The 24,854-nt window shown below is 39.1% G+C and overlaps 1 protein-coding gene across 8 annotated transcripts in view; it reads right to left on the bottom strand.

The window, feature by feature from the left end:
• LOC142036327 (bifunctional methylenetetrahydrofolate dehydrogenase/cyclohydrolase 2, mitochondrial-like) overlaps positions 1-23,077 on the bottom strand; it is a 52,290-nt gene extending 29,213 nt beyond the window's left edge. For 7 of the 8 annotated variants that reach the window (XR_012652138.1, XR_012652139.1, XM_075039472.1 and 4 more), the window contains exons 1-6: positions 22,908-23,077; positions 13,941-14,125; positions 12,491-12,613; positions 7,077-7,229; positions 6,198-6,305; positions 370-462 (exon numbers count right to left, since the gene is read on the bottom strand). Coding sequence is in view for 6 of the 8 variants with exons in the window: in XM_075039472.1 (XP_074895573.1) it covers positions 370-462; positions 6,198-6,305; positions 7,077-7,229; positions 12,491-12,613; positions 13,941-14,125; positions 22,908-23,059 (814 nt within the window). In the remaining 2 variants the exon portion in view is untranslated. Of the gene's footprint in view, positions 1-369; positions 463-6,197; positions 6,306-7,076; positions 7,230-12,490; positions 12,614-13,940; positions 14,126-15,895; positions 16,323-22,907 lie in introns of those variants that run through there. The other variant, XM_075039473.1, reaches the window with a different exon arrangement.
• Between the last annotated feature and the right edge of the window lie 1,777 nt (positions 23,078-24,854).

Below are 24,854 nucleotides of genomic sequence, written 5' to 3'. Positions count from 1 at the left end.
AAATTTAAATGACTCACAATTTTTGCACTGCACAGAGAATGTTTTAATTTACATAATTATACCTGTATAAACTATGCACTGACTGGTTCCCAATCTCGAGTTCACTCTAATGTCTCCCTAAGGGAAAGGTGTCACATGTGATGAGAAACAGTTTATGAGTCTGCAAATGTGAAGGGCAAGAACAAAGAGCCAAATCACTTGCCCTTCTTAAAACAAGAAATCCTACTAACTGCAACACCCTCAGCAAGAATGAGCACCAATTATTTAGTGAAACATGAAATAGCTAGCAGTACCACCAACACAGACACCAAAGTCTACTTTTTAGGTTTTAAACGTTGTGATTGGAATATTAACAACAACTAGTATTACCTGCAGCTACTATTACAATGTCAGCGAGTTGTGTATGGATCTTGAGCTGCTCTTTCGGTGTGTATCTGTGAGTAATGGTCACAGTAGCATCACCTGAAATGTAAGAGATTATCAATTAATTGTCACATATAAAATGCCTGTATAGCATTTACTTTCAGGTGCAAATGACTTTGGTACATTAACAACAGTACAGATGATCACCGGATTTGTCTTGGGATGCATCATTTATTTCAGCATAGGCAGAACGCTCGCAACACTTGCTGTTCACAAATATAAAAAACATTTATTCTTAAAAATTCTCACAGGATGATTTCATTTATACACTGTGGACTAACTTATTCCTTCATCAGCTTCATTATGTTGAGTGGAATTACACAGAGCAAACCCAGCATGGAATCCAGCGTCTACCTTATTAAGCACAATTTGTATAGTGTGCCATAAGACTCAGTTGTTTGTCACAAACTAGAGCTTTGAGTACAAGATCACCACGTTTGGATCTCTGTCCTCAATCACGTTTGTCATTCATCTGTCCTGAAGGTCTCTAGATGATTCCTTTGACATTTTGTTGTGTAACAGGAAGGAAGACCAGAGTCCTCCCTGTACCTGTGACATAACTTTGAAACAGCGTTTCCCTCGAGTCAAAGCTTAGTCTTTGGCCCGTGTTTTTGACAGATTTTGAGTGCTCAAGGAATAATTGGTAATTCAAGTTCAGTGAAGTGGCACTATTTCTTACTGATATTCCCTCTCTCAAGAATTAACACTGCTGATAATCCAGCCAACAACAGGAGATGATAACTTAGGCTCTTGTCTTTGTAGGGCCTGATTGCGTAGGAAACGAGTCTAGTAGCTACGACTACAAGGACACTCCCAGGCCAAGGGTCTTAGCTTAGAAACCCTGCAGACCAATAATTGTATGCAAGGGTCAGACAGCAAAATCCCTCTTTTGACTGGAACACTACAACATTTCAAAGAGAAGCATTCTTGAACATACATGTGGAACACAATCAACAGCAGCATTAATATTTATAAAATTCCGATTGGATGGATCTGTGAAGGCTTAGCACCATGACCACTTAAGGAATCAATACATCCATTGCATATATTTTTCCACAAACTCAAAGCTTTCTAAGTCATCGCTTTTACGTAGCTCAAATGCAGTGACAGGAATAGAAAAGACTGGACAAAGAGGTGCTCAGATTTTTGCAGGTGTCTTGCCATCTCTTGTATCTCCTGATAAAACAAAAACAGCTGAACCCTTACTTCACACCATAGTAGGAAGTGTTTGAAGTTATCAGAAATACAAGCACATACCCTTTTGGGTAAACTCAAAAGATCTGGGGCCTGCTCCTGCATGTATCCACATTTCTTGGCAAGAAGGTACAAATAAACCCTCCTAGTAAGAGATGAAAAACCTTCTGCTGTTTGATGGAGATACCGAGGAGAGACCACTACACACAGAACAAACTGTCATGGGGATAGGGACTGAAGTCTCATACTGCATCCAACAGCAAGCAACGTGATCCCTCAAGGACTGCCCAAGAACACAGCAAAGGTAACAGCTATCAGAGGAGACTCCTCCCAACACTCTCCCTGTCAACTATTCATACTGCACAGTGTTCAGGTGTTACAATCCCCCATCTCCACCTTCCACTCATCGCAGACTCCCAAGCCACATTATTAACCATTAAACTAAAAGTTTTTGCCATCTCAGACATTACCACCACATCTGCTTCCTCTGGAATGTGTCTGACTGATCTAATCTGTGTCTCTCATCTCATTAACTCTCTTCCTCAAGCATCTCATCTTCAGGCTGTCTATGCTCTGACTTCTCTGCTCCTTCCCCTCATCTTTAATCCCTCTTCTCCTTCAATCTCTATAGCATGTATCATCTCCTCAAAGAGAAGGAGATCAAGACATTTTGAGATAATGAGAACAGAAAAGTACAGATGTGCATAAGCAATTCCAAAAGGGGAATCGCCAGAAGTTAAAGTCTCTCACCAACTTTCTGTAACTTCCCGTGCACTTAATTGCATCAAGAGCTTAGACAGGTAATTGTCTTAAAAACATCCCCGCAGTAACCCTTCTTGTGATAGAAACATCCCAGCCAGTACATAAAGCCTGCATGTCAAAATTCCTACAGCTTTCTTCCTTGAATACCTTTGGGATAATGAAATAACAACTCATACAGACAAAACAATTGGAAAAGGACCGAAGTATTACTCATTGATACTCCTCATTTTGCTAGTCTAAAGCAGCATGTCTCCAGCTGCTGATCCATTTGTACGTAGGCCACACATATACTCTTTTGAGTGAGCAGCATACAGGCTGTGTAGATGGTTAGAGATTTCCTTCTTTGGAGGCCTCATTCTTGAAACATATTAACAGCAAATCACTTTTCTCCCTGCAGAAGAACCATGCCTATTCTTTGATGTGACACACTTTCCTCTTCTTGGCTAATGCTCTATCAATCACACTAAAACTTAGGGATTTTCTGAAGGGTCACCCTCCACACACGAAAGGCAAGTAGACTTATCACAGGATTCTGGAAAGACAGGCTTGAATAAAATAGAGGAGTCTTCTGATACCTATTTTAAGCAAAAGAAAAAGCATGTCTTGCCCAAAACCACAATAATAACTTCAAAAAATATATACATAATGAGATTCTTTTGGCTTCTTAACCTGTACTCCGCAGAGAGGCTGAGAAAAACCAATGGATAAAATCGAAAGTTACAAATATTCACACCTTGTGAGAAATAAAATCAGTGCTATTTTCCCATCAGGATTTTAGTGAGGAACGTGTCTGTAGTCAGCTCCTAAAACCACGTAATTTCTTTTACTACCAAAAAGGAAAGGAGAAGAAAGAAGGGGGGGAAAAAAAAAGGAAAAAAGAAAAAAAAAGCGCCCCTTCAGAATAGCAATCCAGAAGCTTACAGACACCTCAGAAAGGGTAGGTTTTCCACTTATTTGTGACCATGCCAAAACAGAAAATAAACAACTATTTTTACACTGCTACTTATGCTGAAAGAGGAGGAATATGTACTTAGCAATTAAGACTTTAAGATTCTGCATGATACTGCTGAGTCAATTCACTAGCTTATAAAGTAGAGATAGTCTCTTGACCTGCCTACACAAAACACAACTTGTTTTTGTAAGGGTTCAGATAGTTTCCCTATCTGATCAGATATTGCCACCTGCAGGACATTACAATTTCTACATACAAAACATTACAGATGAAAACATACCCCAGCTTTTCAGTTTTGTTCATAATCTGTAAAAAAACCCCTAAAACCTACAAAAAAACAAAGAAAAATAATAGTATCATACACACACTTTGCATCAATTCTCAATAAAAATTATTTAATCAAATCAGCCCAATTGCTAATAAAACCCTATCCTGACTGATACAACATGAGAAAGTTCTTTTTCAGCACTTAACTCTTTAAGTCTTGTCTGGTCCCCATCCTCCTGAATGAAAAAAAACATAGAAGAATTAAAAAAGCTTCCAATTCATTTGTATTAACAGGTTAAAACTGTTCTAAACATGTACTTAAGAAGAAAGCCTGCCTTTGTTTGGAAAAAAAATAAAATTAGCAACTCCACTTGTGAGTGATTTTCAACTCCAAAACACACGTCATCTAGAAACTTAACACACTTGCTAAAGCTACCTCATCTTGTATCCTGACAGATGTCTCTGATCCTAAGGCACAAATTTTGCCCTGCTATTAGCTGCTAAGAAAACAGGTGGAAAGGATTATTCCATTCAAGCTATTATTTTTATTATATTTACATTTCCAATCTGTCTTTTAGATCCACTTCCTTGATCTCATTATACTTCAGCTCTATGCATTCTCTTTCACTGTCTATCTCAACTTTATCTCAACTGCCTTCAGTTTCTTCTCTGTCACGATACATCCAGAAATTCTGACAGCCATTGAGGTAAAGCTGAAATCACTGCCTAGCCCACCTTCCCTTCCACACGCCAACCAGGCTGGCCTCTTTTTGCTCAGAGCAGAAGCAGAGAAGAAAGCTAACTGCAGAAGACCAACCACATCTTCAAGGACAGCCCAATCTGTGAGTCAAGAATGAAAACTATACTACACTACCCCAACTACAAAAGTCTTTATCACCATGTACATGACAAATACATACTTAATTTATTGTGAAAGAAGTACAAGTGTTCTTTTGTTTTCTCATTGCCAGCTGCTTTATACTGTATATTACCACTTGGCAGGCTAGAAACAAGAAGAACTACCTTAAAAATAAATCCATTTCTTTGGAAGAAGCAAAGATACCTTCAATGAGTTAACTTTGTACATCTAGATTCCAGTGTCGCTGTCAGTAAGGGAATATCCGCACGTTTTTCTGTCCCTACATAGAATACTTGACATACATAGCATCAACGGCAATGCCAGTAAATAGGGCTGCCAGTGAAGTAATGTGTAATATGGAATCAGAACACAGGCAGGTGACCGTGAAGCACAACAAACTTTGTTCATAGGCCAACAAACTCATGGACTAGCCCACCAAAACAAGTCATACTACCAGGCAGTCAAATAAGAACTATGAACCCAGGATGCAAGTGAATAAAACTGAGCCACGGATCCTCCTAACTCAAAAGCTGAAAGCTACAAAACAGTATTTAGTTACAGCTAAAAAAACATCCATGCAACTACTATGGGTTTTGTAACAAGCTGCTGAAAGAATCATGGGTCACCAAAGTCTCCCCATTTTCAACTGAGAAACATGCAAGTAGTATGCAACGTAACTCTGTGTTGTATAAAGCCTATTTAAAACACCAAACTGTAGTGCCAGCAATATATATAACCCGATATTTGCAGCAAATGGCAAAAATGCTACTAATTTTCATGGGAATAGGGATGAGACCAGAACTATGCACTGATGGTAATTACAATTCAAACACTGAGAGAAGTTTCAAATAGCAACTTTCCCACAGAGGCTGAATGGAAAAACCAACTCTATGATTAGTAAGAAGCTTTAAGTGTTTTATTATATTAATAACAGATTTCACTCCACTCCTATTAAATATGCCTGGGATTAAACATTCATGTTTACCTCATTTGTGCACACCACCTTGGCAGTTTCTAAAGTCAAAATGAAGTTGCAAAAGGACAGTATTCTGTTTAAATTATATTTGTTTTTCTTTCTACAGCGCAATTATAGTAGCATATGCATGCTTCTGTAATTAGAATTACTTAAAAATATTTCCATTACAACCCCCAATTTCCAGGGGGATATAAACTGCACTGCAGAAAAATCCCCCAGGCCAACATGTAATATCATAGAGCTTACACTGAAAAGTTACTTTGTTGGTCATTTGGATATTTTTGTAATCACCACCTAACTAACATAGCACAATACAGGAATCATGTCATTTTTAAAAAATATATATGCATATATGTACATATTACGTGTGTGTGCATGTACATGTATGAAAAACTTGAAATTAACATTACATAAGGATAAGGATACGGCATATAGATATATTACTTTGTATAAACATCACATGAACCTCTGCAGCTCTTTAAGGTCACACCATCAGGTATTATCCTCAACTTTCAGTGCTAATCATGTTTAAGCAGTAGCTGTTTCAAATGGAGGACAAAATGGTGACATAACAGTAGATAAAGTCAAGTTCAGAAAGTTTCCTCTGAGAATAAATCAGGAAATATATTAGCAAATTTACTTCCTTGCTCTGGTTGCAAATATTGTACAAGACACAAAAGCTTTCTTTTTATCTAAATCCTCTAGTCAGCTTTATATTAATGATTTCACAAATGGAAACATTAAAACAACATTCATGGACTTACCTCCAGGCCTTTCATGTTCTCCATCAGTATGTAAAAGCATTGAAATAGGCATTCCAACATTCTTAGATCTTCCTGCTACAACAACATTTTTTCCAAATGTTTGTATTCCTTACAGAAAAAAAAAAAGGAAAAAAAACCCACTATCAAAAAGAAATTGTATTCCACTGTTTTGATATACCTAAACCCTTCTTCTCAATCCCCAAGATGTAATTATTTGCTGTTGTGGACTGCTGACATCAACATGACTTGAAAATCCACAAGGCTGAACTTGAGGGATGAATCCACAAAACAACTTTCAGCTTTCACCTTAAGAGAATCAAAACTGGCAACTTATTCAGGTTACCTGAATCACCCTTTGGAGGGACTTAATTTCTCTTCTCTGACCACAAAGGGAAATGGAAGCTCTTATGTCTACCAATAAGAACATGTATGCTATACTTATAAAATGACAACTATTGAACACGTATGCATTCTTTTCCCCATCTAATAATGAATGCAATGTTCCCCGTTTTGTTCTTGTTTCCTCCCCTTCCCCCACAAGAACTTATGCATTCAAATCTTCTATTTGATAAATAATCAGGAAGTCAGCAATACCACAGAAAGTTCCTTGCAACATTATAAAATGCCTAAAATAAGTTACCAAAGTGTTTCACTAAGTATTCTACATGGACTACTGTCTACACTTAATTAATAGTTATGCTGCTGGCAAAAGATCTCATCTATTTGGCACCTCCTTATTATTTAGATTAATCTTCTAAATGTTTGTTCTTCAATCAGCCCAATACATTTAGATAACCTGCACCTTTTAACTCACACCTGACTTAATCTTTCATTCATCTTCAGAGATAAAAAGAGTTTCAAGACAGTTCAGTTTCTTACCTGTCCGTTTTATAATTTCCCACACGGCAGCAGCAGTGGCAGGTATTATAGAAGGCTGATCGAGACACAGGCGTCCAATATTCATAACATGAAATCCATCCACATCCTTTTCAGGTGCGATAGCATTACAAACAGTTCGTTCATCTATGTGATCTAGAAAACACATTGCTTTCAAATTACAGTTCTTCCGCTTGTCAGGTGTCATCAATACTATCTGAATAATTACACAGAGAAACACACAAGTTTGGTCTAGCTAGGGTAATTATTATTATTCATTATGAATAAACTACACTCCCCCTCTAAAGAGAACAGTTACAATTTCACCTTTTAAAGTCATCTACTGAAAATTAAATGATTCATTTTGTGACACTGCTAATACAACAGATTCAGTCAAAATATGAGAAGCCGATACTCAGCTCAGAATGACGACTTAGTAACTGTAAAAATAAATGTTTAAGCAAGACACTTCAGAGTCACATCTGCATTCTGGAAGCATTAATTATCAAGTGGCTCAAAAAAAAAAAATCATAGGAGGAAAGTTATTGTGCACGTTACTTGTCTCTCAGATCACAAAGGATACACGACCTAAGTTTTAAAGAAATGTACAGAAACCCTAAGCTGAAATAACTTTGCAGGTCTAGCTTTCATTTTCCATTTTACACCACCACAACTGGTTTTAGTAATTTGCTAATCATTAAGACCAAAACATATCCTACTTCACTGGAAAACTGTGAGAACGCATAAAATTGTTTAATATTGATGAGCTCAAAACACTAAGTATGGCTTAAATTTACTATTCTTATCTATTCATAATGAACATTTTTCATATGCACTATTGATATAGGATAGGTCTGCAACTGCTTAAAGTTTACACTGCATAAACATTGGTACTGATTATGAAAAAAAAATATGCGTTAGCCAGTCCTACCTCTGCAGAGTTACAAACCCAAGTATAAAGCTTGCATACGTAAAGACACTCCAGAGGAACAGCTCTGCAAAACATCCCCATACTGACCCAGAAAGCAAACTTTGTTTAATAAATGTATTTACCCAGTGGTACCTCAGTCAGAATTTTAGAATCATAGAATAGTTTGCGTTAGAAGGGACCTTTAAAGGTCATCTAGTCCAACCGCCCTGCAATGAGCAGGGACATTTTAATCTATTGCTTCATTGTTTAATAACATCCCACACTGCTTCCAGGATTACTCTTCTAGCTTTACTTCCATCTCAGAACAATTTTTTTTTTCATTTTTCTATAATGATACAATGTCCATTCTAGGCTAGATTGCTAACAGAACTCTACAATTGTGAGGCAAAATATCCCCATGTCCAATTTGGGGAGCGTAACGGAATGTTTAAAAAAGCCAAATAAAGGGAAATGAGTGTAGAATACAAAATTCAGACATTCCCAACAAAACTATTTTATAGACATATATAGGATGCTTGAATTCAGTAGTCAACTAGCTCTAGTTAGGTATTTTGTGATTTTGCATTTGAAGGAGCCAGCTAATTAAAAGATATCATGAATGTTATAAAACTTAAAAATTGGTAATCTCTTGTTAAAAGCTTTTCAATTAAAAAAAACCCTGGAGTTAAACCGGACTGTTATGATTTACAATTTAATCTCCATTTTCTGATGGGAGGAAGTTTCCTTCTGAATCCTAATGAGAAATGTCTGTGGAAATTAACACATTAAGTACATTGATGAAAGAGTCTCTTATAAATCAAACTAGCCTAATCCAGACTAGAGGCAACCGTAATCTTGTTTTTATGTCAACTTGGGGAATTAAAGAAAACAATTAAGAAAGAAATTTGGAGTAACCTATTAAACAGTTTTTGCAAAAGAAAACTTGTTAACCTTAGGCAAGGTAGTTGCTCATCAAACAAAACCTTGGCAGCCATGCTTTTCCTTGCGCCTGGGATAGGACAGAACACTGCTCTGACAAACAGCTCCTCACTACTGTCTGTTTTCAGCCTCTCAGAAATAGACAGATAATACATACATGTATGTAAAAAGGAAAGAAATTATGCTTTACGTGTATTCCCCCCCAAACTGATTGGCAGAATTTCAGAAAAGGGCACATAGTACTGGGAAGAAACGCAGCTGCATAGCTGGAGACAAGCAGGCCGACATGGGTTTGAGAAAAGAGGATGTGGACACCTTCCATTCTTCATCAGAGACACTGCTAAAATGCTATCTTGGGCAGGCCATGCCCAAACAAACAAAACCAATTCAGACTGTATAGACAGTTACTATGTTACTTAATGAGTAGATTTTATTTGCCTCAAGAAACATATTGTCCTGGTTTGTTTCCACTTGACCACAGATAGCCTAATTTATTTCCAGAGGAACAAAATCATTTCTTAAGTATGTTACTGTCACTCTCATAGAACATGCTTAGCCTCTTCTCAACTGATATTCATACAAACTTACTTGCTGTCCTTCCAAGCTATTCTCCATGCCAAGTTCCCCTCCGCACTCACCCTTTCACTTGTTAACCAAACTTGCAAGAGGACACCAGGCATCACTTGCCTAGCTACTCTGACATGCACACAGAGGAACTCTGATTTACACAATAAACAACATGTGCCTCTAAAGTTGACAAAAGAAAAACAAAGACTGGTTTTCAAAAGGGAAGACTGATGAAAATAAAAACGTAGCACAAAAGGGATTTGAAAACATACCATATGGATCAAGAAATACAGACACAGAGCAAGGAGGAAGCGGTTCAGCAGCAGCAATGAGCTCCCTGGAAATAATTTTGAGAAGCTATACTGAGACACTGCTATGATTTTAACAGTCAGTTCCACCAAAGCAGGCTGCACTTAGGCTGGCACTTCTTTCACAACAGATCGACATCATGTTTGTATTCATTTGTCTCGTACTTCTTTGCTGCTCCACAACTAAGAAAATGTTGAGGTTTTCATATTCTATCTCATATTCTATCTCAAATAAATATCTAACATTTCATAGCCATCTTCCAGACAATTTAAAAAAGATACAGGAAACTCTCCACAAAACCATCACCACATCATAAGTAATGCACTCAAAAGGTGCACAGAAAGGAAGTTTTCCTCAGGCAAAGATGACAATCCTCAAAGTTAAGTTGCTCCAGCTCACAAAACTGAAAGAGAACAAAGCTATTTTTTGCTTCTATTTTTATCCCAAGGCTGATCAAAAGCCACACCTGTGTGTGGTTTACTGAAAAAAAAACCAAAATCCCACACAACAACCTCAACTCTGGAATAAGCAGCCTCCACTGATAAAGTTTTCACAACTTCTAGGCTTTGTCTCCTTCTATTACAATGCAAATCAGAAGAATTTTGGAGAATGAGCTAACTTAGCTTTCTGCCCTTCCGTTTCTGAAGTTCTTTTGGGAGAAAAAAATAATACAGGAATCAGAGTTATATCTGATATGTATTATGGAAAGAACTTCCTGAACATTTTCCGTCATGATAACTTGCATATTTAACCTTACTATGCAGACAATGCAATATTGTAAAAATTCTGCTATTGATTAAATTACTCTAAGGTTTTTATTACGGCAGGCAACAGCTAGGCCTCAAACTAGCCATTTTTATAGGTTAGAGGAAGGTTAATTAGTCTTCATGCAGTTGCTGTGACAGACATACTGTAATTCTTGAGAGGGATCTTGGACCAATTACTTAAGGGCTTAAACATTTAAGTGTACTAGCATCAGACATTTGAATTGACACAACCAGAATTATCTTCAGGGTTTTTTTTCTTTTCAAATGTTGAACAGGTTTACATTCACTAAGTTTCAAGACCCAAGACTGTTGCTGAGCTATGTATGGATGAAGGTAGACAGCTCAAGAGAAGACTGTAATGACTTGATATCCTCCTCATTAAAAAATGCATTTCTGCGAGCGGTACCTAACAACTTTACCGAGTACCCACACAAGTAAGACAAGTGACAAATGACACCTCCCATTGCTGGGAAACACAACAGTGGATTGGGAGTGCAATGGATGAGTTTGTTTCCCTTGCTACATGCTTCAGACAGAAAGATTTCCATCTCTAGGCTGTCAGCACTCCATCTTTTGCATGAGTTCTTACTACTGCAATGGAAATTTGTTCCATTACCTGTCTCCTCTAATCTCTTCTTAGTGGGAGAGATGTTTGTTCAAAGTAAACCGACCACATTCCATCAGCTCCCAGAGTTCCTTACTCGGTGTCCAAGATAGCAGCCTCCTTACTTGTATTATACTTCCACCTTGTGGCCAATTTTTTTCAACAAGTAGCCGATTTCAGTCAGCTTTCATACAATATGAAGCACATAACTTCCTAATCTGGAATGCCGATGTTTATTACAAATACAAACAAAACAAGTCTTCCTGTGTAACACTCAGAACCTGCCCCAATTTTTGATGATTTGTAGATATGAAAAAAAAGGAGCGAGAACTGTCTGAAAGTGGAGACCAAGACTAGGAACAAGATTGGAAATTAAGAGCTTACCTAGAAACAAAGCTTCAGCTTCACCATTGTCAGAGATACTTATAAACAGTAACCCCTGGAGTCCCAGCTAGTGCTAGAAATTGTGCCTATATATGCCAAAACGACAGCTCTAGCCCTTCAGAGCATACAGCATAAACGTATGATAAAAGGCAACACTTGGAAACACACGAGACAGGGGAAACGCAAAATGCCAACCAATTTATTACAATGACTTTAGTAATTTAGGTGCCGCTCCATTAGGAAGCATACAGTGATTTAACTAAGTTGACTTATGTAGATTTAGATAAAACCTGCAAGTTTTACCACTGCCAAAATACCATTTTGCCAGCTACTGTGAAGTGATATTTTAGTAAGATTTTATTACAAATTAGGAAAGGGGAAATAAAAACCAAGAACAGAGTAGAAGCTTTTAGGACCTTCACACAAAGCTCACCTGGAACATTAGGGACAGCACAGAAAACACGAACAAATGTTTAAGGCAAAACCTGGAATCACTGTGAGAGAGACTGTAGCATCATCTGCTAGATAGCATAACTTGGCATAATATAGGTGATGAAAATATGGCAAAGGCCTTGGAGTTCAAGACAAAATAGTGCAACATGTTAAAAAAACAAACAAACAAACAAAACCCCAAGAGAAATAAGCTGAACAAAGTGTGTGGAAGGGAATTCCTTGAAATAGCATTCTGACTGAACTTTAAAAAAAGGCAGGGTTGACAATATGAAATGATTCTCACAATTTAATTTGCTTTTTTGTTTAAGATGAACTGCAGGCTTGTATACAACAAAAAATTTAACATCTGAACTAATCCTTCATTATACATGTCCTCTTTCAAGAGCTTTTTATGTCACTCTGATACACTTGCAACCCACAAGTATCAAACTCTTTTCTCTGACATTGACTGTGTATGAGGAGCAAGACAAAAGATTTCACTTACCTGGGAGAGGTAGCTGAACTAATACACCACTAACTGTTGAATCCTTGTTGAGTTTTACCGTCATATCTAAGAGTTCTTCCTGAGAAACGTCTTTAGGCCTCAGTATGACTTCACTAGAAATGCCTGAGAAAAAAACAAAAACAGAAGACACATATTAGTATCAGGAAATTTATCTACGGACAGCTGAGTCATTTCGTCTAAAAATCTGTCCGATGCTTAACAACTGTCTTAAATAACAATAGAGGACTTGCTAACAATTCTGCTTTCGCTGTCTGGTCTTTAATACTGTATTTCTAGATGTCAAGTACAATCTTCCAATGAAACACACAGGAAAAAAAAAAAAAAAATCTATAGTTGGACACAGTACCTCCAAAATTAAACAACATTTTAGAAATATTAAGAAAATAAAGCGTGTAACTTTTCCACAAATGTGCTCTTGAGAATTACAATTAAAACTGAACAGATAAAGCTACGCTAGAATTACTGGCATTTTATCTGATAGCTTTTCTACTTCTGTGGGACAAAAGTTGTTATTAGAAAAGAAAATTTTTCAAGTTACTTCACAAGATTGCAGTTTCACTGATAGCAACAACATTGCAGTTCCCTGTTTAGGCTATGATACTCTTTCATTTGGAGATGAGATGTTGTAGTGACTGGGCTTTATCCCAGGTAATCAGTCACTCAGCTTTTCTGTTCGATTTCATTATGTCTGAAATTTTGCCCTTCATATTCAGAGCTGAGAAGCCCTGGTTTTGCATTGGCTTGCCTGGCTCTACTGTAGACCTGAAGCATCCAACAGGACAGACATTTCCATGAAATACAGCAGATGCACATGAAGATTGACATTATGAACAAAAAGGCTCTTCCCAGTATCTTCCTGTGAAACTGGTTACTTAATCACTGTTGCCATCAATTCCGGGGTAGTAGGGTTTGCTACCACAGTTGGAGGTGGGCTGAAAAACCCACATAGAAAAGAAGGCATCTAACAGGTACTGAGGAGGCAAGCTCTTAAGCAAATATTTCACATTCAAAAATAATCAAAGTGTCTTGCAGAAACAACTAAAAACTGAAATAATTTCTCTCTGATTACCTTTATTCACGAAGCATCTCAAAGCCAGTTAAGACATTTAACTGTCAAAAAACTTACCCAGTGTTCTTCTTTAGTTTCCAGTTTCTATCAGTAAGGGTGCAAACTGTTTCCTAACAATATTTTAAGATACGGAACTGAACTTAGAACTACCATTCATGTGCTGTTAAAACTACTTTCTTAACATGTCAATGCAACTTCTTTTTTTTTTAGGTTCACCAGAGAAGATGAGGAAGAAAACAGTGCAAAATTAATTTAAGATATAAAGGGAGTTCCCCCTCCCGCTTTTTAAAATTTTTTGTTTTTAAGTAACAGTATCATCTTCTGCTTACCAAAGGATCATTTATATTACATAACACATACCTACAGCTGCAGCTGCTTTTATCTTGTTTCTGACATAGATATGACTAGCTGGATTGTCTCCTACTAATATGACACTGAGATGAGGTCTCTTGTTTCCAAAGGATATCCACGATTCTACATCCCTTTGAACTTCTTTCAAAACTTGTTTAGCAAGCTTTGTCCCTGAGATAATGGTTGCTTCATCACTATAAAGACAAAAAGATATACAATATTTAGCTCTATTATTTGATAAACAAGACACTTTAAAGTGTGTGATCTACTCTGTTAAATACTTGCAAATGCTTTGATTAGTTAATTTCCTAGTATTTCAAATATTACTTGAAAAACACTAATGCATTACAAATCCACCCAGGGAAAGAAGTGTTTCCCCACTCCCTTATTTGAAGAGCAGGAATGTGCCATCAGTGCACACGGAAGAGGAGCTCACCTGCCACACCCCACCTTCCCAACACACATAGCCAGCCAGGCTGAACGTATCTATGAACTCCTGCATTTGGGAACAGAACATGAGAACATTCTTACGCCCTTAAGTTTTTTTGTTTTAAGGAATTCTTACCCACCTCCCTTCCCAAATTCCTTTCAAAAATCTATTTGACATGGGATTATTCACACTATTCTTTTGTCCTAGCCTAGACGATACTATTTCTCAGCTTTCTTAGGACTTAACTCACGTAAGCCAGTGGCAACTTACTCAGGAGCTTCTGTCATGCCCTCCCCACTTCTGTCCTTTCAATCCCCTGTCCTTCCAGTAACTTCGCTCTGTCCCTCAACCAGCACTACAGCAGACAAACACCCTCCTTGGGTAAACGGCCCACAACCATTGCCCTACCCATGTAGAAAAGCAGAGAAAAACGGAGAAAGCCTTGTGGCTAGAACTTGTCCCAGAACTCCTCAGCCCCCCTCTTTCCCTCTACATTTCTGTGATCATCACCCCAGCCAAGGACGCGGAACCCACACTCACCCCTCACCAACCTGCAACAAACAAGAAACCTCCAGCACGTGTAACTTTCGGATGCTAAAAGGTTAATTACTTTTGTAGCAGATAATCAGCCTTTAAATACTAACTTTATCGTGTGGTGGTGCTGCTGCTTAGAGGGGAGAAAGCAGGAAGAGAGAGAAAGCTGTAGAGCAAGAAACAGTACCACTGATCTGGTTTAAAACATGGTACTCTACAAGATTCAAACCCATAACCTTAAGCAGCCAAAAAAAGTGAGTTGCATTTTACTCATTTCAGAAATTTGTGCAATTTCAATTGTTCTTAGTAAATCTTCATGATCAAAGAAGCTAATTGCACAAGGCTGTGAAAGAAGGAAGGTAGGCGAGGGAACAGCAGTGGCGACAATGACACCACGCAGGACAGGATGACCACAAGACCACCCAAAATCACAGACTATCTCTGGTCTTATATAAAGAAATCATCCAAACTTAACCTCTATATCTGACTGATAGATGAAGAAATCCAGTGTACATTTCAGGTCACTGAAGAACGGCTCTATGAGGACTCTGCTACATAGGGAAGTGCAAGACACCTGAAAATAGATTTTTCTGGATTGGAAATAATAGTATCAAACTCTCTAACTTCTACTACTGCTCGACCCCTTCAAAAAAATGAAGAACTTGTAAGTAGTAACATGACAACCCCCAAACGTATTTTTAAATACAGTTTATTTCAAATGGCATACGAGGTAAACCTTAACAGCGCTCAAGAGGCACCGCAGAATGGAAAGGAAGTCGAATTCCTTACTTAATCTTACAAGCCCTACCCTCACCCTTGAATGACACTTTGGTGACAATAATATTAAGACTTACCCTTTGGTAAAGGTCTTAATATCTTTTATCAACTTCCCATGCTCACCTCACCAGCTAACTGCTCAAAGATCAAGTGCATCTAGACTGAACAGCACTTCCTTCAGTACTATTTCATTCAGATCTTCCAAGTGTCAGCTTTATCTTACCTTGGTTGTTCTCCTGGTCTCCGGAGTCTTCTCCATCTTCCTGCCTGTCTGCTCACTATGAGCAAGCATAGGTGCTCCTCACCTTGTACATGTCCATGGGACATATTCCACCACAGTTCAAGCTTTTATCTACACTATCTCCTTCACTAATTGAATCTCTCATCTTCTCAAAGAAACTTCAAGAATCCTAATGTGATACATACATATAGTTAACACTCCTTGGCACAATCTTCTGATATTATAATAAGAAAGTAAATACTGTTCTATCTGTAAAAATGCAGTAAAATAACACCAACTCCCCAGAAGCAGAACTACCAAGACAGACACAAAGTTTAAGTCGCTAGTGGACAAGTTCACTCCTCTCCTAATGAGCACAACTATGCGGCACTAAGAAAAAACACACTCCTGATTCATCAACTCCTAACCAAAGACTGTCGACAGATTACTTGATCTTACTTACTAGAAAGTGAGCCTAAGTAGGAGAGGGTTTCCCCTCTGCAAACAGCCTACACTTCCTTCTTTGAGATGAAAAGCTTTACATGTATACACACATACATACACACAGATTGTAACCCCTGCTTTGAATTGAATAAATTAATTCAACATGACTACCATTTATAACTGGCATAGTTTAGCAAGGACTCCAGATGAGTGATAATGACAGCAAGAAGATGTCATTATAACTGTAAAATAAAGAAAAAAAAAATCACACTGCCTAGTATTAAAAAAAAAAAGAAAAACTAACACACACTGCTGAGAACTATTTATCCAAGCGTTTGTCAGGAAAGCAAAATATTACAAGCATAGTTGGCACACAACACACAAACACCTTGTTTCCTTCCATTTTACACCAGCCTTAGCTTCTTCCCAAACACAAGTTTCTGTACTGTTTAACTTAAATATGTATATAAAGAAAAATAATTAAGCCAACAGATGTGGTTTTATTCTTTTCCTGTATGGCCTGCTCTGTATGTACTCATTTTCATACGTCTCTCTCCCATCTTCATTATTTATGTTTTAGCTATACATGCCTCTGGCACAAGACACTGCTTTCCATGTACTCATTATGCCAAATAAATAATGAATGCTCACCTGCGTAGCAATGCCATATACATTTAAGAATACAAGGATTTAATGATATTTTGGGGCCAAAAAGTACTTTCAATCCATATGAATGTGTATCGCATGCCTATGCTATTTTTACTCTGAAGGTGTTGCCAAAGGGTAAGTTTTCTTAAGCTTTAAGCAAACGATTTTGTGTGTGCCTATTCCTTAACATCTCGCCACAGACTCATTAAGCTCTCAAGATCTGTCCTCGCTCACATCGGACCATTCTCAGCCCATCACACTCAATCTTCTCAGTCATCCAAGGATCAAAAACAAAGCAAATTAACAGAAAAACAGTGCTAAAAAGGCAAAACCATACACACACAAATGTGAAGACAAAAAACCTCTCACACACACATTATAAGCTAGGACAAAACACTTGTAATAAATCCTAGCCAGGAGGCACTGTGATAAGGCTCTTCCAACACCTGGATCTTTCTGAAGACAACAAAAAGCAAGTTCTACAAGCCTGAGCAAACATCAACTGTAAAAGACAAAAACTTGCCTGAAAACAGAAATTTTTCAAGTTAAGACTACTCTGAAAAATTAATACTCTGGGGCAGCCCAGGTATAGAAGATCAAAATGATTCCAGGTTAGTTCACATATGCAGAAGAAAACAAGTACAATTATACCCTAGCAAGAAGTTACAGGATGGGCCTACTTTAAAAAAGCTACCCTCTTCTGGCATTAAAACAGCTAAACAGATACTTGGAGGAGATTAAGAAAGGTACAGATGCAAAGAGCAGTTCTATTTTTCATATTCGTAACTTAAAAGTGCTGGGAAGGGAGATGGTAAATAGCATGTACATTTATGGCAAATGTTTATGAAAATGACTCCAGGTCTCAAAAAGAATCTCAATGAAGACAACGTACAGGAAAAGGAAATCTTTAGGTAAAACTTTCAGCCTTTGCTTTGGAGACTGACCATGAACCACAGAGCAACTGAAATTATCAAATAATTGAAAAATTGAGTGTGAAAGCTCAGCTTTGTATCTTACAGAGTTACAGATAAAGAGCCTGTCAAGTCACAGATGCACTGTTCTCTCTTCTAAGGAAAGAACAGCAAATCTCGTGACTTCCCCCCACCTCATAAATTTTACTATTTATTTAAGGCAAGAAAGCTTCCCCCCATCATCTGATCATAGCGGATGATCACACACCTTCTTGAGCCTCAAGGGCTCAACCACCCATAGTTTACCAATACCAATACAATGTCACTAATGCAGATCTTTTTTGGAACACAGCTAACAATTTTTATAATGGTTCAGATACCAAGTGTCCCAGTTGTCACGAGTCCCAATCTATTAAAAGCACTCCACATATCCACTAGGTTAACTCTGCATTGAAAAATGCCATCACTGTAACCAAGCTGTAAATATCGCTACTGGAACCACCGCTTAGGTTGAAATGTTCATCACTTCTTACATGTTTCTTAGCGGAGGTTTTCAAATAGATGTGAAAGCTGATGTCACCTTCATATAGAGCAAATAGTTTTGCCCTAAATCAGCCAGCACCTAAATTTTTACAAGTCCAAGGCCAAAACCAAATGTAAAACAAATGTTACATTACTTAGAATAGAAAGATTATTATGTTCTTCTTTTACAGGGTTAGATATTCCCCAATTAGCAGCTATCCATGCATTACCATTCTGCTACTCTACTTTATTAAATAATAATAATAATAAAAAAAAATCAACACAAATACCTAGTGTTTACACTTAACCATACACGTTACAGTTACACAAATTGAAACCTCAACACTTCAATAGGTACTGCAAGTGAAGGCTATCTAGAAATGTCTTAAAATGTATTATTTCAGTCTTGATGATGATTTATTGCAGCTGGTCATCATTATAGCAAGACAACATACTGTTCTCCCTATGAAAGACTTGAAAAAATTGAATTTAATCAGCATAATTAATTACTTTATTCTTACACCTAATGTTTGGCTACCTTGACTTCTGTTGCTTGAACTTTGCTTGACACATAAAATAAGCAAAGTATGTGATGGTATTTTACCTCTATTTTCTAGGAAGATGGCGGTATTTATTATTCCTCTTGATCACTATTAGTTCTAGTGGGTTTACAATTTCATCCAGAATTTTAAGACAAGGGTACAAATTCAGTGTATCGTGAAAACATGCATTACCTATTGTGTAATAGAAGTGTGGTTTTAGTTCCAAAGAAAAACCTCCCTGGGGAAAAAAAAAAAAGAAAAAAAGGCCTATGTTTGATTAGGTATTAAGAGAATAAAAGCTTGACATCCTTCAGCAGTAATCTTTTTCTTTGCCTGACTACCCCGAACATCCAGAACTAAAACATTTCAACACTCTCTGCAAATACATATGCTTGAAGCTTTGATGTACATCTGTACACAAACGCATTTAGCATTGATGTTTAATATATGTCAAGTCAGTTTGCCATGATGAAAGTAGTTCAAAGTCATTTGCAAAAACAATAAAGCATTCTGGATTTAGGTTAAAATTGGACTGGTTTTCAAAGTGCTGCAAGTCTGATCAGTTGGGTTTTTTTCTGTACCATATTCTGGGGAATGAACAAGTCCACACCTAGAACAACATATGGGGGGGGGGGGGGGGGGGGGGAAGAAACACCACGCTTTCTAAGACAGTCTACAACCAGTTCTGCATTCTCTCTCTACTATAAGAAACTACACAGCTGGAGTAAAATAACCGATGATTAATGTTTTGTTATATTAATAAGATGCTCATTTGTCTGTTCATCAGCATACTCAAACACAAGAAACGTTTAACAATTCAATACATGGGGAAAATATCTAAAAGCCAGCAGACACCATATTTATTCAGAGACACTTGTTTAAACTTCATAGACACGTGGATGGTAGAACATGAAGGATTTCAAAATATTACCCTAACAGCATATGGAAGAAATTCACAGTGGTGAGTTCTGAAACAACTTCTTTCCTCTGCTAGTCTTTAAGATGGAAAAAAACCCTACTCCTAAAAGCACAAACAAACTGCCAGGAGCATCATCCCACCCATAACATAGTTCATCCGTTTCTTGAAGAGAACTCTTTGCTTAAAGATCATATTTGGAAACAGAGAGCTGCTGCCAGCACTTCTGGAAAAAATTAAAACAACTGTCTACACATTTTAACTGCACCCAAAACAACACAGTCTTCTTGCTAATACCTACCAAGTTACTGAAAGAAACTTGTTTAAATGCCAGTGGCTAAAAAGCAGACAACATTAATGGATTTAGATGCAAATACTAAAAAGGAAACAAATCAGGTGGCTACGCACTGCCATTTACTCTCCAAATGGAGAAGCTTCTCATTCTGCTACTTCCCAGGTTATTCTCTACCCTTCATGACTCCAGAAAATACCTTCCCAAAAGTACGAAACCATTTGCACTAACATCACTTTTTATGTAACATAGCTGATTCATTTTTATGAAGTATATTTCTTCAAGAACCTACTTCCTAGTACATAGTCACCATCTATTCATCCCACATTTTTTAAGTCTCTGGATTTCCTCAGCAACCGTTAAAGCTTCGAGTGTTTCTCCAGATGTAATGCATAAGGTCCTGAGAGTTCACCAGGGAAAGATGAAGCAGCAGCATACACATACACACCTGCTGCACAAAATATACTTAAATTCAGCTCACCTTCCAGTTCTAGCAACCACCTGAGCAACCAGTTTAAGTAAAACAAAGGTCACCTTGAAAATATCTGTGACTTCCTGAATTCAGCTGTCTTTGATGCATCAACTAGTATTTTCATACACAAAATAAATATCAAGAGGAATACATTACTACAACTCAGTAAACACTATCACATTTGTTATTTGGACCTTCAGAACTCTGTCTCAGCAAAACCACCCAGTTATAAAATTAACTCTCACAGGAGAAAAAAAAAAAGGTAAGCTTTGAATCCATAGCCAAGGAGAAGCTTCCAATACCTCGCCATTTTCCCTAATTGCACTGTAATGCTCTTCAAAGTCTTTTATCTGTATAAACAAATATGCATATACAATTTTCTTAAATAAAGAAAATTTTTCACAACTGTCAAATACATAAATAACAAATATTTTAATATGTTGATGCTTCTGAGGCTTAGAGTCTAGATAGTTTAAGTCCTTCGATGGAAATATTATACAAGAACTACATGAAAAAGTAAAGCATGAGCTGTACAGGAAGGTTAAACTGCACCACGCTATTCAAGACATTCAAATTAAGAAGTGAATTATTACTTTAAATTTTATCCACACAAAAAACTTGACGAGGTGTAGTGACAGATTTAATGTGTGTTACCATGCCATCCTGTCCCACTATCATCCTGCCTACTCACGGATGATCTTATTCTGAACCCTGTCTGACTTTACAACAGAACAATTCACGTACTGAATCTCTCTTGTTAGTGCATCTAGTGACCTGCAGGACATTATAGAAACAAAGATGTCAGCTGCTAGTTTAGATCAACCTATGCACTAAAAGCCCAAAATCATATGGGCCATCACAATGGCATCTTCTCAGTCCCATATGTACCACACAAAAACCTCTCTAAAATCATTATTACAGGAGCATCTACTCTCCGCAGAACTGTAAAAAAAGTGCCTAGCAGCAAAGAACAGAAGTAGGCATGTACCGTTCCAGAAATACAGCTATTTGTGCCAAAACTGGCAGAATTGAATCCTCTGTTGTACAGGACATACAAAATATCTAGGAAGTCAGATGCTTATGTCAATTGCCACCATACAGCTTACTAATTTTTTCATGTTTGAAAACACAAGGCAAAGACAGTGCCTTCAGTGTAGGCTACTTGTGACCCGCTGAACCAAGCAAACTTTCAGGTCAGTATTTAAGACACCTCCAGTATAAATGGAAAGGCTGCCGAGCAAGGGCTCAGCTGAAACCCTCCCATCCACACCCCGAGAAGCACTGGTAGTTGCCATGCCACAACACCAGCAGGAAAGGCTCGGTCCAGCCAGCACATTAAATGGAACACATGAGTAACAACATCAGGAGACCCGTCCTCACTACGGTAGAGCATTCCCTGCTTGCCCTAGGGATCCAGGCTTTCAGCCAACACTGGCAGACCCCTGCCCACTGCAGTGCTACGTGAAACACAGCGTGACCACGTGGGGTTTACTTATTTATTTATTTAAATTATCATTATTTACTTTGATTTTAGAATTTGTTCGGTGGTTTTTTTTCCAGAACAAAAGCGCGCCACAGGATCACAGCACTTGCCTTGCTGAGGACCGCAAGCTACAATGGGCTGGGCTGTCATCATCACTCGTCCCTTTACACAAACAGTAATATTCTTCAGCAGAGATTGAAAACGCTTGCCTACAAGCCATCCGCGAAAATAATCACGGACGCCCAAAAAAATTTAAGATACATAGCAATTGCGTGTAAACGAACTGAGAGGCTCTTTACGGCAGCGGGAGCAAACAAATGTTGACTGGCCGCGCTCCCCTCGGGGAGGAGGCGGGAAGGCAGGCCACCCTTCAAGGGCTCCCCCATCTCAGCGCAGCGGCTAAATCCCCACAGGATCCACGACCCCCGCCCGTTGTCACAGACCCCTCAGAGCCCCACGTTCCCGGGGAGAACTGCAACTCAGCCGGGCTCCATGGGCAGCTCGCCCCCCGGAGGCGACCGAGGAAGGAGAGGGGTCTCCCTGCAGCGGGCCGCGGTGCCGTCCCCGTCCCTCAGGCGGTCTGGCGCCCGCTCTGCCCGCCGCGCGCTGGCGAACCTTCCAGCGCGACCGTTAAACGGCGGCGGGCGGGCGCGCGAGCGAGCGAGCGAGCGGCGGCCGCGCTCGTCCCGCCGTTCTCCACAAGGCTCCCCGCCGCACCGGGAGGAGGAAGAGGAGGAGGGAAGGAGTGAGGATGAAGAAACCCCCAGCGAGGCGGCGTGGCGTACCTGGCGGCGCTGCGAGGGGAGCTGCTGGTGCCGTAAGCGGCCCGGGGCGCCGGTCGCGAGAGGGCTCGCCATCGCCTCAGCGGCGCCAAGCCCGGGCGCAGCACCGAGGAGGAGGAGGAAGAAAAGAAGGAGAAGGCGGCCGCCGCCGCCATGTCGCTCCCGGCGGACGGAAGCGCCGCCGCAACCAAGCGACGAAAGGAGGAGCCAGGGCAAGTAGCGGGCCCGGAGCCGCGACGGGGCGGGGCGCGCTGCTGAGGGACGGGCGGAGGTGCCGGTCGCCGTGAGAGGAACGGCCGGCCTGAGGGGCGAGGGGAGGACGCCGCCCGCCAAAACTGAAGGGGCGGCGGCGGCTCCGGTGAAGGCGAGCCGGTGGGCCCGCCGTCACCAGCCGTGTGGTGGCGCGGCGCTGGCAAACCCTGCGGGTTTGTGTGCTGAGAAGGCGAGCGGCACGGACCCTGCCCACCTCCCCGGCCCCTGCCGCCCTGCGGTGCTTCGGGGGTTGGGGCAGGAGCCTCTGCCGGGGATGGTGCACAAGGCGGTCTTCATTTGCACCCTTTGATTCGTAGGCGTTTCTCTTCCCGCCAAAATGTGTGTGGGCAAAGCCGACACCGGCTCAGAGCCGCACAGACAAGCGTCGATGCCCTTTCTAATTCTCAGGTGCACCCGCGTGTTTTCCTCGTGGGCTTTCCTGCAACTCGTATTAGTGCTTTCTGTCGTGTTTTATGGCAGATTTTTCACTAAAAAGTGTGGAAAAATTTCTCTCTGCAGAGGCGAAGAAGAAAACAAACTGCGATCTGAAATAGCGTATACAAAGCATGCCAGAATAATAACCGGCAACCTCACTGCAATACTGAGCCTGCTGACTAGTTGGCAAATTCCTTCAGGAAGCTGGCAAAAGCTTGGAAAAGATGCAACAGATTACTGACGCTGCAATTTCTGCTATGGTACTGGCAAATTTTTTGATCAGTTAGGTGTTTGTGTAGGGAACGTGGTTCATCTGTTCCCACAGACAATGTGCATACTGTTTTTTAATTATTTGTCCTCCTAGAATCTTATTCTCTTCCAGTATTGTAGATATGAGGTAAATCTTCCCCTTTAGGTTGCTATTTTATAAATAGTAGCAACACCAACTTTACACACCATCTAGCATCTATGTACTGCATTAATTATAAAGCTTTTTTAAAAAAGGACACTTACCCAAGATTCATTGACAAAGTTATGTACACCATCCCTTACTCCCATGATTATTTCTTGTTACTGTCCTGTTCAGAGAAAAATGAACATGTGAGGAGATAGGAAGTCTTGTGAAAATTTACGGTCCTGAGCAGAGAGTATATCTTTAAGATAGAACAAAGATCTTCAAATGCTAATCTATCCTATCCAGCTTCTAAAGAACTGAAGATGATGAATGTAAATTGAATATTTAAGCTCATTTATATAAAATCTAGCCATTTTTGGAATGCTGGTTTTTTTAGGACTCTTGTATTGCTGGTTCTGTAAAAACAGAGATGTTCAAATACGGATAGACTGACACTTCAGAATTGCAAGTAATCCTACAAAAGGCAGTAAGTTACTTGAAGGGGCTATATATATATATATATCTCACAAAGAATAGGCAAGATATTAAAAGAAAGAAAAGCTGAAGAGAATAACAGAAAACACAATGGGCAAATGAAAAAAATATCAGCAGTCCTAAAAATTGGTATTACAGAGAAGACAATTCCATCAAAAGTTTATTTTTGTCTAGGATGAAAAACGTCCACTCTTTTTTTTTTAGGCAAGGTTTGTATACTTGACTACAAAACTTCAAATTGCTGTTGTTAAAATTTTCCACAGATGGAACGTCCACCACAGATCTTTCTACCAAATTCGTACACTAGAAAAAAGCAGTTGTATTAAAAATGCTTTTGTTGAAATTTGCTATGCAAATTGTGACTGAAGAATTGC

The sequence above is a fragment of the Buteo buteo genome, chromosome 1 (assembly GCF_964188355.1).
Source record: "Buteo buteo chromosome 1, bButBut1.hap1.1, whole genome shotgun sequence".
Lineage (NCBI taxonomy): Eukaryota > Metazoa > Chordata > Aves > Accipitriformes > Accipitridae > Buteo > Buteo buteo.
This window is presented reverse-complemented; position numbering and strand designations above follow the sequence as displayed.